At 42.7% G+C, this 16,397-nt stretch overlaps 1 protein-coding gene across 1 annotated transcript in view; it reads left to right on the top strand.

Moving 5' to 3' along the window:
• The window catches only part of B4GALNT3 (beta-1,4-N-acetyl-galactosaminyltransferase 3), an 89,988-nt gene that overhangs the window by 33,251 nt on the left and 40,340 nt on the right, over window positions 1-16,397 (top strand). The window contains exons 2-3 of the mRNA XM_087722537.1: window positions 13,971-14,074; window positions 16,215-16,291. Coding sequence (XP_087578663.1) covers window positions 13,971-14,074; window positions 16,215-16,291 — 181 coding nt within the window. The remainder of the gene's footprint in view (window positions 1-13,970; window positions 14,075-16,214; window positions 16,292-16,397) is intronic.

Below are 16,397 nucleotides of genomic sequence, written 5' to 3'. Positions count from 1 at the left end.
GCTTGAGCTCTTTACAAGAATCCGAACTACTAACAGCCAAGGGAAATTAGCGGGAGCTAAGAGTAGAAGGAATTCAAGGTGGGTGGACTTAGGTCTTTTATGGTGGGGTGTCAAACTGGCAGCCCATGGGCCGAATACATCACACCCAGGCCATGCTGAATCCAGTTTCGTGAATGGGAAAAACGCTGCAAAACATCACGTGACGGCAATGTGACGCAGCAAGTTTGACACCCGGGTCTTATGGATGCGAAGGGACTCATGACTGATGTTGCATTTGATGCCTCCGTCAGGCTCAGTCTGGTCATCTCCTACAGCCACTTCTGAAAACCTTGCCAAGGAAGCTGCAGGGACTAGTTCAGGTAGTCTTCAGCAATCAACACTGACTTAAAGGCACACACAAAAAGAAGATTTACTATTTAGGATAATTATTTTTAGATCGTTTATTTTTAGTTGACATGATTTCTGATAACTTCTATTTTACAAGGGCCTGTACTCTGCCTTACCTGGCAAAAATACATCTTTCTAAACGGACGTTTTACAGTTGGATGATTTCCTTGGCCTAGAATTCTAAGCTTCTGTTTTACCTGTTTCCCTACTGACACTTCCGAAATCCCTCTCTTCTCCCTTCTCCCGCCTTTCGGAATTTAAATAGGAAGAGGTGTCTTATGTCACCATTCTTGGAGTATGGCAATTCTGATATCCACTCATCACATTTCCCCCTCCCCCTTCCTTCTAAACTTAGCATCAACATTCACAGCTAGAAGATAAGTTTAAGCATTGAAAGGAGCTTTTGACCACCTAACAGCATTCGATATCAGTCAAGATATTTATAGAGTTGCTCAAATTTTATTTATTTATTTAACAAATCTATTTGGCCGCCCCTCTAATATATATGGCTCTGGGTAGCTATCAATTAAATGATTTTTTTTAAATAACCAAAAGTGACACAGCAGTCAAGGAACTCAGTTAACACAACCAAGACCATGGCACAAGCTCATTCATATTATCAGGGCTCCAGACCTGGTGGCAAAGCCATGTTTTCAATGTCTTGTGAAATATTTGGCACTATAAAAAAAAAAACACTTTAAAATATAAACGACGAAGTTTGTCTCAACAGGACATCTGCAACCAAATTTGCTTCTCCAGGATATATTCAATAACAAATGAAAACTCTTGCAGGATCCATGCCCATCTTTGAAATTTAGTGTTATTGGAACTTGTCTGTAACTATGCTAATACTTTGGGATCAGAGGTGGTATTCAAACGGTCTGGATTGGTTTGCCTGAACCAATAGTGGAAATCGTGGGTGGCCCTGCCCACCCGCCCTGGTTCTATGCCATCCTATTGTCAGCGTTCCAAGTATCATGTAGAATTAAATCAGAGTCCAAGGCAAAACAATCCTTAAAGTTCCAATTTAATAAATCAGATATCTTAGCACATCTGTGAAATCCCAACTCTGGAAATTACATCAGAATCCCACCCAGTTAAAAGTTCATGATCTTGTCCCCACACCCACAATCCATCACATGGTCCAATCTTCTTCTTCCACGCTGGTATCCACACCCAGCTGCTTCCGGTCAGGTGTGAAGGTGCGGAGACAAAAGATGACCTTGAGCTTCTAGAAAGGAATTTTTTATTTTGAAAACAACACATTCTACCCCTTACTATTCCCGCCCCCAAAGATTCTTAAAGGAACCGCTGCAGGCCTGACACCTATTTACGCATGTTTTCAAGCCGTGTGCATGAGTGCAAGCCACGCATGCGAGCAAAGCGCATGCGTGGACGGCTGAGCGCATGCGTCGATGCACTCACTGGTACAGAAAGTAACTGGTAGGGAAAGTAAGTGAATACACCCCTCTTTGGGATCCATGAATGTAAAGAATTGTTGTGGACATTTTATGCCATTCCTTCCTGAATAGAAGATCAGAGGATCCTCTGTTTGGATATCAATTAGATACAACCTGAAAGATACCATTGAATGTTGATTTTGTAATATTGTGGCAAAAAAAATTTGGAAGCCTCTCTGTCTACATAGAACTCTTTAGAACGGGATCTTGGCATAGAGCATAATTCAGTCTTCAAGCACGTTTTGACAATATGATGACATGCACTGTAATTTTGGGCATTACTTTTTACATAACTCGTATAAAGAAGAGACAAAAGTATTAAAATGGGAATCAGTCCTCCAAATCCCTCCCCTCGGCTGGCCCCGCCCACAAAACCTGTTAAAGTCATCCAGTTGCTAATCTGGTGAAATTCCTGGACTAATAGAGGAGTCTCTGAAATTCTTGGACTAAGAATTTAAGGGGTCTCATTACTTTTAATCTGTCTGCAGCCTTTTCCCTTACTATGTCCAACACCCAATCATTTGTTTTGTATGGCTAAGTCTCACTGAGCCCAGTTTTTATTTACAATCTTGGATCTTCCTGACTGATTCCTTAAGATCTTTTTAAACTTCTGGATTAGGACTGATAATCTTATTCTGTCCTCTTCCTCTGTAAAATTTTATCCAACTGGCTCTGATCAGTAGCATCCTCCTCTTATATCAGATCCCAGTAAATTTAGGATGTTGAACATTCCACTCAATGTTGTAGACCATTTTGAATGGAATTGTCATTTCTATCATTTTAGCATAATACGATTTGAGCATCTTGATATGTACTGTTTTAGTACAGTTTTGTATTGTTTTAGATTTTAATCCTTTAGATGGATCTCCAGCCTTAGTTGCCTAATAGAAACCTCCCTCCACAGCATTTTACTGGTTTTAAAGATTAAATAAAGAAGACTATCATGTTGCCCCCCCTGTCTGAATTTCTGAAGTCTGACCTTCTTGTTGTTTCAAATCATCTGTGAATCTCATGATCTGGTTTTGTTTTGTGCCGCCAAAACATCACACTGAGTGCCCCACCTACACTGTGACAAGAGTGTAGTTAGTGAGAAGCAAATTCTGTGTGCTAGGTCTAAAATCATTGCAAAGTTTCACCGTTAGCCACGGCTTGGCTGCAGATTGAAAGGCTATAAAATACAGCACAAGAATGCCCCCCAAAATTAAATGAAACTGGACAAGACATATTACATCTGACTACACTTCCTCAATTCCTGCTTTCATCAAGTGACTTCTTTGCTTGGGAGGGGGGGCAATTGGACCCAAGGGTGCCATGCACATTGCTTCATTTAATTGGTTTAATAAGCAAAAGACCTAGGTAAGACAAAGGGAAGGAACAAGGGAGCAGCTGCTGTGGTCTCTGTGGAATCAGTTCCACTATTTCTATGGAAACTCCTGTGGTTAACTTGGTGTCTAAGACATTAGGAAATAGATTGAAAGGCCTCGGTAGATCAGAATATCCAGACAGGTAATGCTCTGGTTAATGGTCCTTTATGTGGCATGGGGAGAGTCATGAATATATAGCTTTTTTGCCAATCACAATGAAGTCTATAATACCTCAAGGATATAGACCTGCTTAATCATTTCTGGATTAAATTTCCAGTGGGTATGTATGTATGTATGTATGTATGTATGTATGTATGTATGTATGTATGTATGTATGTATGTATGTGTTTAAAGTACCAACCAGAAATCACCTAGAATACCGTAAGAACATCATGCTCAGAAATGTCTTTTTATAAAAATGAAAAATGTGATGCTACTAATAATTGTTAAACTGATTTCTGGACTATAACTTGCTTCTGAATGACCTATTCAGAGGTGGGCTGCTCCTCTGGGTTCGGGAGAACCTCTAGCTAAGATTCTGTGCATTTTGGAGAATCCCCCAAATCCCACTCCTGGCTGGCCCTGCCCACCCCTCCCCTCCCATCTCAGGAGTCCCCATGCAGCCCATTTTGGATGCAGGTAAGTGCAGGGTATGCGCGGAGGCTCAGGGAAGGCAAAAACAGGGTCCATTTCCAGCATCCAGATGGCCTCCGGTCCTCCCCAGAGGAGTTGAAGTGACACATCCCCAAATTGGGAATTGGGTCCAACTCATCTGGAAGATCCCTTGTTGGGAAAGCTTGCATTAGCTCATCCTGTTTAACTGATGGTGAGCTTAAAATATGCTGATTTATTTAAGCATGAAGCCATGCTGATCTGCTATGGCAAGCTAACATATTGCGATTGCCTTGTCAACTGATACTATATATGGATCTTGATTATCCGAGTCCCCAAAGCAATCCCTGGTGGCCTATTTCTGAGCCAATAACTTGATCAAGTCTTGGCTTGCACACTAGCCTATTACTTTCTAGGTGCTAACACTGCTGGAAGATTGTTTTTCAGCCCTTTCGGTTAACCATCTGCCAGGGTGGCATGAAAATGCCCTGGTTCCACTTGGATTGTTTGCCAGACTCTTTACAAAGGGAGATCACTTACTTGCTTGAAAAGAGGAGATGACAGAGCCATAAGAGGCCTGGCCATCATTTATTAATAGCACCGTGTTGCATTTCCTTTTGCCTCTGAAGTCCTTCACAGAGTGTAGAGAAAAGAAGAGAGGCGGGCGATGATGTAAAAACTGCAGTCGGAGCCCATCGAGAAATTTGAGAGATTTCCACCAGGGTTCCGAAACACAAGTGGGAAAAGAGGCACTGTATATTTTTCATGGACACAAAATGGCACAAAATGGCAAGACAGAGGAAGTGCCAGATCAACTCTCTTAAAAATATTAAGAATTTAAATTCTATGTCCAAGACTTTTGAAGCCGTTTATTTGTGATTTACCAAATGAATCAAATGTCATCAGAAGATCGTGATAGACTTTTGTGAAGAAAGCTAGGCAGGAAGACTGCGAAGGATGGGGGATGCTGGTCAAGTCATTTTCTATGCTTGTGTTTCTCAATCTTGGCAACTTTACGATGTGTGTGTTGAAAGAAATATCCATCTGATTCAGTTCCAAGGCAGGAGAAAGACACTGGAGAAAAAATGGAGGTTGATTAGAAACAGGGTTTGATGATGGAAGAGAACCACCAAGCACATGGTTCTCTAGTGCAGGTGACCACATGGAATTGATAGTGAAGGAGTCAACTTGCAAAGCATCCCTGGCCTGCTCTTGAATTGCCATAGGAAAGGGGGATGGGAAACCGATGAAATGGCACAGCAGCAAAAGACAGATGCACACATTCCAGACTTATCTCTCTTAAGGCTGTATCCCAAGGTTACTTACAGCGGCCAGAGGGGAGTGATCTCCAAAACCTGTGAAATTGCCCCATTGGCGATTGTGATTGATGACATGCTCTGGGGGGACGGGGGGAAACAGGGTCATGATTGGGGCCTTTTGAAGCTTGGCTTGAGGCTCGTGATTTAATTAGGGAACCCTGACAGAGGGGCTTTTATACTTTCTCTTGGGCTTTGAACTTGAGCTTCCTGTTCCTGTGCAAGAGCATGTATTCTATTGACTGCTTCAAACTCCCATGGGGCCATGTGCAAATCCTATGAGTTGTCTGAGATAGATTTGGTTGAAGCTTGGGCTGATGCAATGTCCTTAGGAGATTTTGCAATGCAGTGAGCTCTGCTGCTAGATAATCCTATCTGGAGTGTCATGTCTTAATCCCATCACCCTGGAGCTGAAGATCTTTTGTCTTGGAGATAGGATGGCCCAGTCTTTCTTAATGGGCACCAAATACCTGCTGGGGGCAGGGAGCTGCTTTCTGTCTTTAAAAACACGTTTCTCCTTTAAGGAAATATAATATTCTTCCTTTTTAAATATTTCTCAAAATATTTCATTCTTCTCATGGGGAATTCGACTCCCAGAATTCCCCAGCCAATATGCTTTGACCTTTATGAATTAGATGAGAATTCAAATAGGAAACAAAATAGAATCTATTTTAAATCTATTTCAGCAAGTCATTAATAATTGCTGATGAACATAATCCGCAGGTAGTACTATACGTCATTAAAATTATATATCATTACATTTCTCTATTGCTTTGGTATAATATGCAAATTGGTAGTTGCAAATAATATGCAAATTCATATTTTTAATAGCTTCCAACTAGCCTTTTTTGGGTCAATAGCTTTGGAAGAAATTGGGAAAATCATCCAACCATTTTTTCTCAATAAATCTTCCCTTTTATGCATTTATTATCTGCTTTCCTAAAATGTGCAAATTAATGCATCCTAGATTCAGTTTCTGTTGCTAGTTGCTAGGTCATTGTTGATCAGCAATACTAAAAGTGTGGGCAACAGTTTTGACTGAAAAATTAACACATTTATTCACATCTGATTATTATTTATTACTTCATTAATATCATTTTAAGGGTTCCACCATAAAACCGCGTTCGACTAAAGCGCGCTCGACGAAACCGCGTAGCTGACATCATCACAGGGCGACAACAGCGCGGAGACAAAAGCACGCTGTAAACGCTAAACCTAAAATTAACCCCTAAACCTAAACCTAACCCCCCTAAACCTAATCCTAAACCTAACCCTAAACCTAACCCTTAACCTAACCCTAAACCTAATCCTAACCCTTAACCCAACCCTAAACCTAACCCTAACCCTTAACCTAACCCTAAACCTAACCCTAACCCTAACCCTAAAGCTAACCCTAAAGCTAACCCTAACCCTAACCCTTACCTTAAGTTGAATCGGCTTGCTTTCAAAGCGCTATTTAAAGCGCCCTTCTTTCTCCGCGCTCGCTGTTGTCGCCCAGTTGATGACGTCAGCGACGCGGTTTAATCGTGCGCGCTTTAGTCGAGCATGGTTTTGTCGTGCCACGCATTTTAAGAGCTGCAGTGGTACAGTGGTTAGAGTGCAGTACTGCAGGCTATTTTTGCTGACTGCCGCTGCTTGCTATGCGTTCAAATCTCACCAGGCTCAAGGTTGACTCAGCCTTCCATCCTTCCGAGGTGGGTAAAATGAGGACCCAGATTGTTGGGGGACAATAGGCTTACTCTAAAAACCACTTAGAGGGGGCTGTAGAGCACTGTGAAGTGATATATAAGTCTAAGTGCTATTGCTATTTTCTGAGAGCCCAAATATGATTGTTATCCTAAATAAGCTCAAATCCAAAAGTTACATTTGACTGTTAATAGACTCTTGTCTCTCTTAGATTTTGCAAATAGCTCTTAAAGTGTTACAGTTTTAATAAATTTTATAATATGTTAATAAGGAAACTACCAACGAACTAATTGGTAAAACTATTTTTCCCCAGTTAAGAGATCAATAGTTTCTTGTCATTCCCAATTAATTTTAGGGGATAATTAATAATAAGTTTGGGAATAACTGTTGCCAGCTGGCATGCTTTGTTTCTTGACAGTTCTAAAGGTGATTTCCAGTATATAAACAAAAGTCAATATAAATGGTATATCACATTCACTATTTTTAATACACACACACACACACACACACACACACACACACACACACACACACACTTTTTCTTCCTGGAATAATGTTCTCCATCTTCTGCAAATAATCCAATTGTTGTTGTTAGTTGCTAATTCGTGTCCCACCCATCGTGACCCCATGGACAACGTTCCTCCAGGCCTTCCTATCCTCTACCATCCTACATCGGTAGTACTGCTACTACCGTAAGCCTACTGTTTCGGTGACTCCATCCAGCCACCTCGTTCTCTGTTGTCCCCTTCTTCTTTTGCCCTTATAGTTCCCAGCATTAGGCACTTTTCCAGTGAGTCCTTCCTCTTCATTGGGTGCCCAAAGTTTTTGAGTTTCATCTTCAGGATCTGGCTTTCTAAAGAGCAGTCAGGGCTGATTTCCTCTAGGACTGACCAGTTTGATCGCCTTGCAGTCCAAGGGACTCACAGGAGTCTTCTCCAGCACCATAGTTCAAAGGCCTCAATTCTTTGGCGCTCAGCCTTTCCTATGGTCCAACTTTCACAGCCATACATTGCAACTGGGAAAACCATAGCCTTGACGAGACACACTTTTGTTGGCAGTATAATCCATTGTAGCATTTAAACTCTACTAGCAGTCTTAAGAGGTTTATCTTTGTTTCAGGATTTACATAAACAAGTTAAAGAAAAGAAATGTTTTTGGTATTCCATTCCACTCCAGGGTTTGTGTCATACTGATGTGACTTGTTTATTCAGAGTCTCAGTGCCTTGTTGCCTTTTCCTTGCTGACAGTTTTTCAAAGAATTCCTGCTCTTGTAGAGTTTCCATTTCCTAAACTAAGTTTAGTCAAATGTACACATATTTTGGTTTTACTACACTTACATTCCCCTGGTGGAATGCCTGTGCCCTTGTCCGTGTGTGTGTGTGTGTGTGTGTGTGTGTGTGTGTGTGTGTGTGTGTGTATAGTGCACGCTTTAGAGTCAGTGTTAACTCCTGGTGTCTTCCTGGACATTTCAGAAGTCATTTTTTTCTTCCAAGGGCTGAGAAAGAGTGACCGGCCCAAGGTCACCCAGTGGGCTTTGTACCGGTGGTGGGATTCAACATTTTTATTACCGGTTCTGTGGGCATGGCTTTGTGGGCATGGCATGGGAAGGTTACTGCAAAATCTCCATTCCTTCCTCCTCTCACTAACTTGCTTTCCATCTCCGTTCTCTTGTTCAGGGCAAAAAATGATCAGCTGGGAGGGTGTGGGGGCGGGGCCAGCCTATTTGCCGGTTCTCCAAACTACTCAAAATTTCTGCTACCGGTTCTCCAGAACCTGTCAGAACTGGCTGAATACCACCTCTGCTTTGTACTCAAAATGGGACTTGAAGTCACAGTCTCTTGGTTTCTACCCTGATGCCTTAACCTCTATACCAAACTCAATTTCATTGAGGGCCACAACCGGATTGTGTTTGACCTTGGGGGCCTGGAATGGGCATGGCCAGCTCGACACCATACGTGTTGGTGGTGCTGGTGGTGGCCTGAGCACTCTGCCAGGCTACCAAGCTCCATTTTCAGCTGCAACGGCCTCCTGCAACCCTCTGCCAGTGAAAACGGTGGCCGTCCCAAGCTCCGTTTTCACTGGCAGAGGACAGACTGGTCCTCCACTGTTTTCAGGGTTGCTCCATAGGCCAGAATTAAGCACCCAGTGGGCCGGATCCAGCCTGACGGCCTTGAGTTTCACACTGCTGCTCTACACCAATTCTGGCCCTGCTGGCTAAGAATTAGGATAGTTCTACTGATCTTCAAAAAATCAAAGGTACCCATAGAATCAGAGGGCTCATAGAGATGTTGGAGATCTTCTAATCAAACCCACCACCCAAGACAGGAGACCTTATACCAGAGGTCAGCAACCTGCAGCTCTGGAGCTGCATGTGGCTCTTTTATCCCTCTGCTGTAGCTTCTTGTTGCTGGTTGGCTCCACAATTGATAGGACTTTCGATTAGAACAGGTAGAGGAAAAAGGATGCCACGCTAAGAGGAGACTCTATGGTGAAGGAACCAGGCTTCCGGTCGGCTCCAGAATTGAATGTGGAGCTTCTGGTTAGGACCTTTGTGGCTCTTTGAGTGTTTAAGGTTACACAATCTTTTCTTGAAAACTTCTATTGATGCAGCATCCACAGCTCCTGGAGGCCAGCTGATCTGTTGATTAGTTGTTCTCCCTGTCAAGAAATTTCTCCCTAGTTCAACTAAGGAAGGTTGTTTTACGACTTCCAACCCTGCAATGGAATGGAGAAAAACCTCCAATGTAAGACTTGACCTTCTGCCCTCATCAACCTATTGGCTGCTTGAGGCAAAAACTAGCATCCTGCATTTTTGCCTCCTTTCCTGGCACAGAAAACCTGTTCGTTTATCTTATTCATTCAGTCTCATCCAGAGCAAATAGTGGTAGGATATTTGTGAGAGAGTGACATGCATACCTTTGTGTTCTGACCCCCCTGCCCTTCGCTGTCCAGGAATGAAAGCCAAAAGCCACGTAACTAAAAAGGTTTCTTTTAATCAGTCCAAGCTCTTGTTGGCTGCAAGCCCAAATAAACAAAGATAATTAACTCTGGCAGAAAGTCCTATATCTCACACCAAAATGCAAACGTGGCTTCTCTTATCTCAAACCACTTATCCAAGTTGGCTTCTCTCGGTTTGTGAACATGAACAAGAACAATCACTAGAACAGGAACGGAACATTGACTTCTGCAACCAGGGCGTGGCACCAGCAGTCTCTTTTACCAGCAGGAGGGGATCTTGATCAGCCTCAGCTGTTTGCAATCACCTCCTGTAGTTACTCCTTTGTCCTTTACGCTGAGTAGACCTATGCCTGCATGCATCCTGATACAACTCCCAAATGCTTTCCTGAACATTCCCTTTGATCCAATGTTCTGCCGCCACCTGGTGGCCAACCAGTCTCTCCTCGCCCTTCTCGGAGTCGACACCCTGTCCAGGGTCCTCCACCTCCTCCAAGACTGACTCATAAGACCCCTTGCTGTTGGAATCTGGCAATAGCTCTAACGGCTCCTGCCGGGCCACAACACCTTTGTATTAAATAAATAAATATTATATACTCGTGAAGGTATATTGCTCCCAGTTTGACCTGATTCGGAGAAAAGGCAGCAGAACTGGCAGCGACCCAGGCCTGCACGCCCCCAAACTGATTCTCTTGCCACCACTGGGTTGCCACCATTTTGTTTTTTAGTGACTGCGCATGCGCCGTTCACTGTAAACTGTTCTGTGCATGCATGAAGAAAAAATTACATTGAACAGCCCACACCAGTGGTGGGATACAACCAGTACGTCCCGGTACGGGCTTACCGGTGCCTGCTGGGAGCACCAGATACCATTCCGATATGGTGCTCCAGAAGGCCCACCTGCCCGCCCACAATTCTTACCTGTATTTGAGCCAATCCGGGCTTATGCACATGGAGTGTACGGTGCCTGTGCGATGCTCCGCCGAGCAGCTGGAGCATCACGGAACATCATGGGTGGTAAGTACGCATGTGTGTGCTGTGTGCGTGCATGTGGTGGACACCCGGCCCCGTTGCACAGTACAGGTTGCAACGGGATCTGGAACCCACCACTGGCACACACGGACACGAGCGGGTTGCGAACCAGTAGTAAAACCAGCAGCAACCCACCCCTGATACTAACCAACATTGCCATGAGCTCCCTGTCTCTTATGAACTACCTAAATTGGAACAGAATGATCATTGCTTTTTTTAAAAAAGTGCCAGATGCTCATGTCTGCGCTTCAGTTGTGGAGGAGGGTGCCAATCTTAAATGTGTTTTTTTTTCAAAAATGAAAAGTAATAATAGTAATAACACCTGCTTATAGTCTGCGACATAGTCCTGCAGCCCCAGAACTGAGGGGTGGGGGAAGGGGACAGGGAGCAAACAAATGTGATGTGAATTGTAATGTGGGGCTCAAACTCCATGCCTTGAATATTTGGTGTATGGTGTTGCCACACAGGTCAAAAGGAGGGGACCTGGTGTCATGATGCACCTTTTGTAATTTTGACATTATGATGGTTAGAGACAGATAACTACCTGAATAACCTTTATAACACTAGTAATAACAAAGGATTGGGTTAGAACAGGGATGGCTGACCTTTTTGTCACTACGTGCCAAAAGCACCCATGCCCGCATCTATTATGCAATGCCCTTGTGATCCACCCACCCTGCCCCCCTGCAAATGTGTACCCAATGCCCATGTGGCCCCCTCCTCAGCACTTGTACACGCGACCTCCCATGCTTCTCCAATCCCACCACATGCATATGTGACCCCCCCATGCCCCATTTTGGGCCTAATAGGCCTCCCTGAAGCCTCCTGGGAGAAAAAATGGGCCAGGGGGGGCACAACCCCCAGCGCCCCCCACATGCATGTATGCACAATGCCCCTGCCACCCCCCCGCATACATGCACGACCCCTGCCCCCACACATGTGTGTGTGACCTGAAAATCATCTTTCTTGTGGAGGCACACGCACATGCAGGGTGGAGCTCAGCTGGGGCAAAAGCTCGTGTGCCCGTAGAGAGGGCTCCGCGTGCCACAGGTTCGCCACCACGGGGTTAGAGGGAGGAGGTATATCATAATTTTCTCAGCCTCCTACAAAATGAGAAAATGCACTACAGGTAGTCCTCAATTTACAATCTTTTGTTTAGTGACCGTTCAAAGTTACAACAACACTGAGAAAAATAACTTATGAGCATTTTTCACCCAACCGTTGCAGTCTCCCTATGGTCATATGATCAAAATTTGGACGCTTTGCAACTAGCACAGTGTATTTCTCAGGCTGGGCTATGGATGGCACCTACACAGTTACTACCGTTTTTTCAAAGTATAAGACGCACCTTCCCCCCTAAAAGAGTGTGAAAATGTTGGTGCGTCTTATACACCAAATAGTCATTTTTTACCTCCCTGCATCCCATTTTTGTGAAAAATGGGCTGTTTTTCACCAAAATTGAGGTGTTTCTGCCTTTCCCCATCCCCCAGAAGCCTTCTGCAGGGTTCAGCAGGGCTGGGGGAAGAAAAAAATGCCCTCATTTTGGTGAAAAACGAGGGCATTTTTGCCTTCCCCCAGCCCTGCTGAAACCTGCAGAGTGCTCCTGGGAGCCACCAAAGACAAAAACTTTTTTTTTCTTACTTACGTCTTCGAAATCTTGGTGTGTCTTATACACCGGTGCATTTTATAGTCTGAAAAATACGGTACTTTATTTATCTAACAGACCTAATGAGTCCAATTAAATATGCGGTAAATGCACAGGGTGACATTCTTCCTTGAATGTACCTGCTTTGGGAGTCTTTCAGGATTTAGCCTTTTTTGGGGAAATGTAGACTTTTGGATGGTGATTGAATATTTTGTGCAAGCAAATACATTTAATCAGGTTGTGTGAAAGATGGGTAAACATAAAGACATGGACTGCATAGCCCACAAAACCTACCTACTTTTCTTCCTTTGATTTATAGGGCTACCCATTTCACAAATGTAACTCTTAGGAGCTAACAACCTGTTAAAAACAATATTAACAAAGAGTGAAAACTCTTTTTACCCTTTGTTAAGGTTTAAACCAGGTAAACAATCAAAAATTATCTCAATGGGCTTTGTAACCTTCCAACCCCAGACCCTAGACTACATTCAGGTCTTCAGTGTTTTATGAACGGCCAACAGGGTTAGGGTCAATCTAATTTTGGGAAGTATGGCTTCCAGAGGGCAGTGTTGTGGCCTGCCCACAGAAAGCACTATGGAGATATATATATATATATATATATATATATATATATTATATATATATATATATATATATATATATATATATATATATATATATATATATATATATATATATATATATATATATATATATATATATATATATATATATATATATATATGTCTAAGTGCTATTGCTATTACTACACTTCAACATAAAATAATTGTCCATATAAATTAATAAATATTGCTATTGGTCACCATGATGTAAGAAAGATGTTGGGATTCTAGAAAGAGTTGCAGAGAAGAGCAACAAAGATGATTAGGGGACTGGAGACTAAAACATATGAAGAACGGTTGCAGGAACTGGGAATGTTTAGTTTAATGAAAAGAAGGAGTAGGGGAGACATGATAGCAGGGTTCCAATATCTCAGGGGAGTCAAGAAGAGGGAGTCAAGTTATTCTCCAAATCACCTGAGGGTAGAACAAGAAGCAATGGGTGGAAACTAATTAAGGAGAGAAGCAACTTAGAACTGAGGAGGAATTTCCTGAGAGTTAGAACAGTTAATCAGTGGAACAGCTTGCCTCCAGAAGTTGTGAATGGCCCAACACTGGAAGTCTTTCAGAAGATGTTGGATAGCCATTTGTCTCAAGTGGTGTAGGGTTTCCTGTCTAGTCAGGGGGTTGAACTAGAAGACCTCCAAGGTCCCTTCCAACTCTGTTATTCTACTCTATATTGGTAAATAGTGCCATTGGTTGTCCTTCAGTTAAAGAAGTTTTTAACAATTTTGTTTATAAGTTGTCATGGCATCGCCTACCGTATGGAGCATATCACATACATATCACTGCATCAAAGAAAAGGGTATAAGGGTTCGTACTTCTGCAGTAATTGTATTGCAATTTTTTTTAAAAAAATCGGGGGTATTTATTTCACTTTTTTGTCTGTGCAGGATATGGAAGCTGGAGTGAACTGGCAAAAGCATTGGAGGAACAAAACAAACCGAGAGTTGATCCAAATCTGAAGTTCTATTTGCCTGTAAAGACAAATATTCAGGTAAACAAAACACAGAACTTTATGTGGATTTTGTTAAACAGGTACAGTTTTGAAGTATATCAACAAAACTGCATTAAAAAAAAAACTACATCTAACAAATGTAACAATGGATTCACATAATGGAGATAGGAATGGAATCCTGATTTGTTATTAAAGGTTATTCCTCCCCCCCCCCCAAATGAATCATTTCATATTAAACAGGTAAAACTCAACTCTTGGATGTGTGGGAAGCCTACCCCCCCCCAAAGAATGAAATATTTTGAGAACTATTAAAAAGGCAGAGTATTATATTTCCCTGAAGGGAGAAATGGGGAAACATATTTTTAGAGGAAGAAAGCAGCCCCCAATTGTTCTGAATAGCCCCCAGCAGATGTCAACATTTAAGAGATAAAGAGCTTATTGGAAGAAGAAGACAAATATCTAGATTACTCTTTTCATAAGCAAAGCAAATACTGCAGGCAGAAATCCATTCAAGACAGGATATTTTGAAATTCCTTGCAGCAAAGTCAGAACAAAGGCACAAAAGTAGGATTAGAAGCAGCCCCTCTCCCAAGATTCAACAGAGGATGGAAGTCATTAAACCATAATAGGAATTGCCCAACACCCTTTTAGAATACAAGCCCCCTTCATTAAAGCAGTCCGAATGTCAAACTTGGCACTCAGATAAACAATAAACCAGAGGTTGACCAGATTAAGATTTGCATTCTTCTTTTGCCTATAAAGCCAGCTATGACCCCTACATCACCCCATAGGAATCTGAAAACCACCAATAGAATACATTTTCTTGCACAGAAACAGGAAACTCAAATACAAAGCCCAAAGAAGGTATAAAATCCCCCACTTACCACTCCATGTAGTCAGTTGCCCAGGACCTCAAACCCATGTGGTCCTGTTTATCAATAATCCATCTTTCCAGTCAGCCTCCATGTTTCCAGTCTCTCTCTCAGTGGTGGGTTCCGAATCCCGTCACAACTGGTATGCTGCGCACAGGGCTGGGCCAACTCAAAGGCAGAGGTAGGATTCAGCCAGTTGAGGCTAATCCCACAACTGGCTGGCCCCACCCTGGCCCATTTCTGGGTCTGTTTTTTAGCTGTTATTTGGGTCATTTTCTGGGCTGTTTTTGAGCTGTTTGGGGACCTTTTTAGGCCATTTTCTGGGCCATTTTCCGGCCTTTTTAGGGCCATTTTCAGGCTGGTTTTTTGGCCCCAAAATGGCCTCAAAAACAGGCTGAAAAATAAGCAAGGGTGGGGCTAGCCAGTGGTGGGATTTGCCGGTTCACCGAGCTGTGCAGAATCTTAACTACCAGTTCGCCTGAACCAGTGTGAACCGGCAGCAGCCCACGTATGCATTTGCCCAAAGAAAGTTGGCTCAGGATCCAGACACAAGACAGTATTTTCAGGGAGGAATGGGACGTTTCTATCATCTTGACATCATCATAATCATCATTTCCATTTTCTCGAGTGGGTAACGTAGTTATCTTATAACCACCACCTTCCGAGAGAAAACAGAGGATTAAAAAAACATGACAGAATCACAAAGAGGAATTCTAAAAAGTGAAGTGTGGATGGCAAAGCTGCAAACTGCGTTTCATGAAAACCAAAAACAACAAGTGAATGGTTAAACAGGCTCGTTTAGACGTGCAGTGGCAATTATCCAAAGGTGCTTTTTTCAAAAGGCAGCTGGAATTTCTTTTGCTTCAATGCACATCTTCAAGGAAAAACAAAGAAGTCCAGTTGCCTTTTTTTGTGGGGGGAAACCACCTTTGGGGTATAACAAAAGATAAAACTAAAATTTAGAAAGATAGCTGAGTAAGTTGAGGAAAGATAATAGTCAAAGGATGTTGCATAAATCAAGAGCAATTTTCCTCTCATTTCAGGATTTAAATTGCTGGAATAATTGGGACAGTAATCCTTGCAGGATTTTCTCTTTAACTGATGGACCTATGTTTACATTAGTTAGATGCTAATCTTTCTTATGGATATAGCATCTATATCATGCGATCTCTGATAGATCTCAGGGAAAAAGATACGCAGGCAAATTTAGCATTTCCAAATACTTGCAAATCTCTAAAACTGTGTTCAGCTACACAGAAAAAAAGAACCTCAACTTTTTCTTTTGTTTCTCCCTCTGATGAATTTAGAACCAAACACAACAAAAAAGCTGGAGCAATAGGACCAGTTCTGCAGCCTTGGAGAACACTGCTTCTGGGATACCAAGGTTAATATCTCTCTCTCTCTCTCTCTCTCTCTCTCTCTCTCTCTCTCTCTCTCTCTCTCTCTCTCTCTCCCTCCCTCCCTCCCTCCCTCCCTCCCTCCCTCCCTCC

This window comes from Thamnophis sirtalis, unplaced genomic scaffold (assembly GCF_051295495.1).
Source record: "Thamnophis sirtalis isolate CommonGarterSnake01/CBP01778 unplaced genomic scaffold, rThaSir2_p1.2 scaffold_9, whole genome shotgun sequence".
Classification (NCBI taxonomy): Eukaryota; Metazoa; Chordata; class Lepidosauria; order Squamata; family Natricidae; genus Thamnophis; species Thamnophis sirtalis.
Note: the sequence above shows the minus strand (reverse complement) of the source record. Positions and strands in the feature narration are given on the sequence as shown.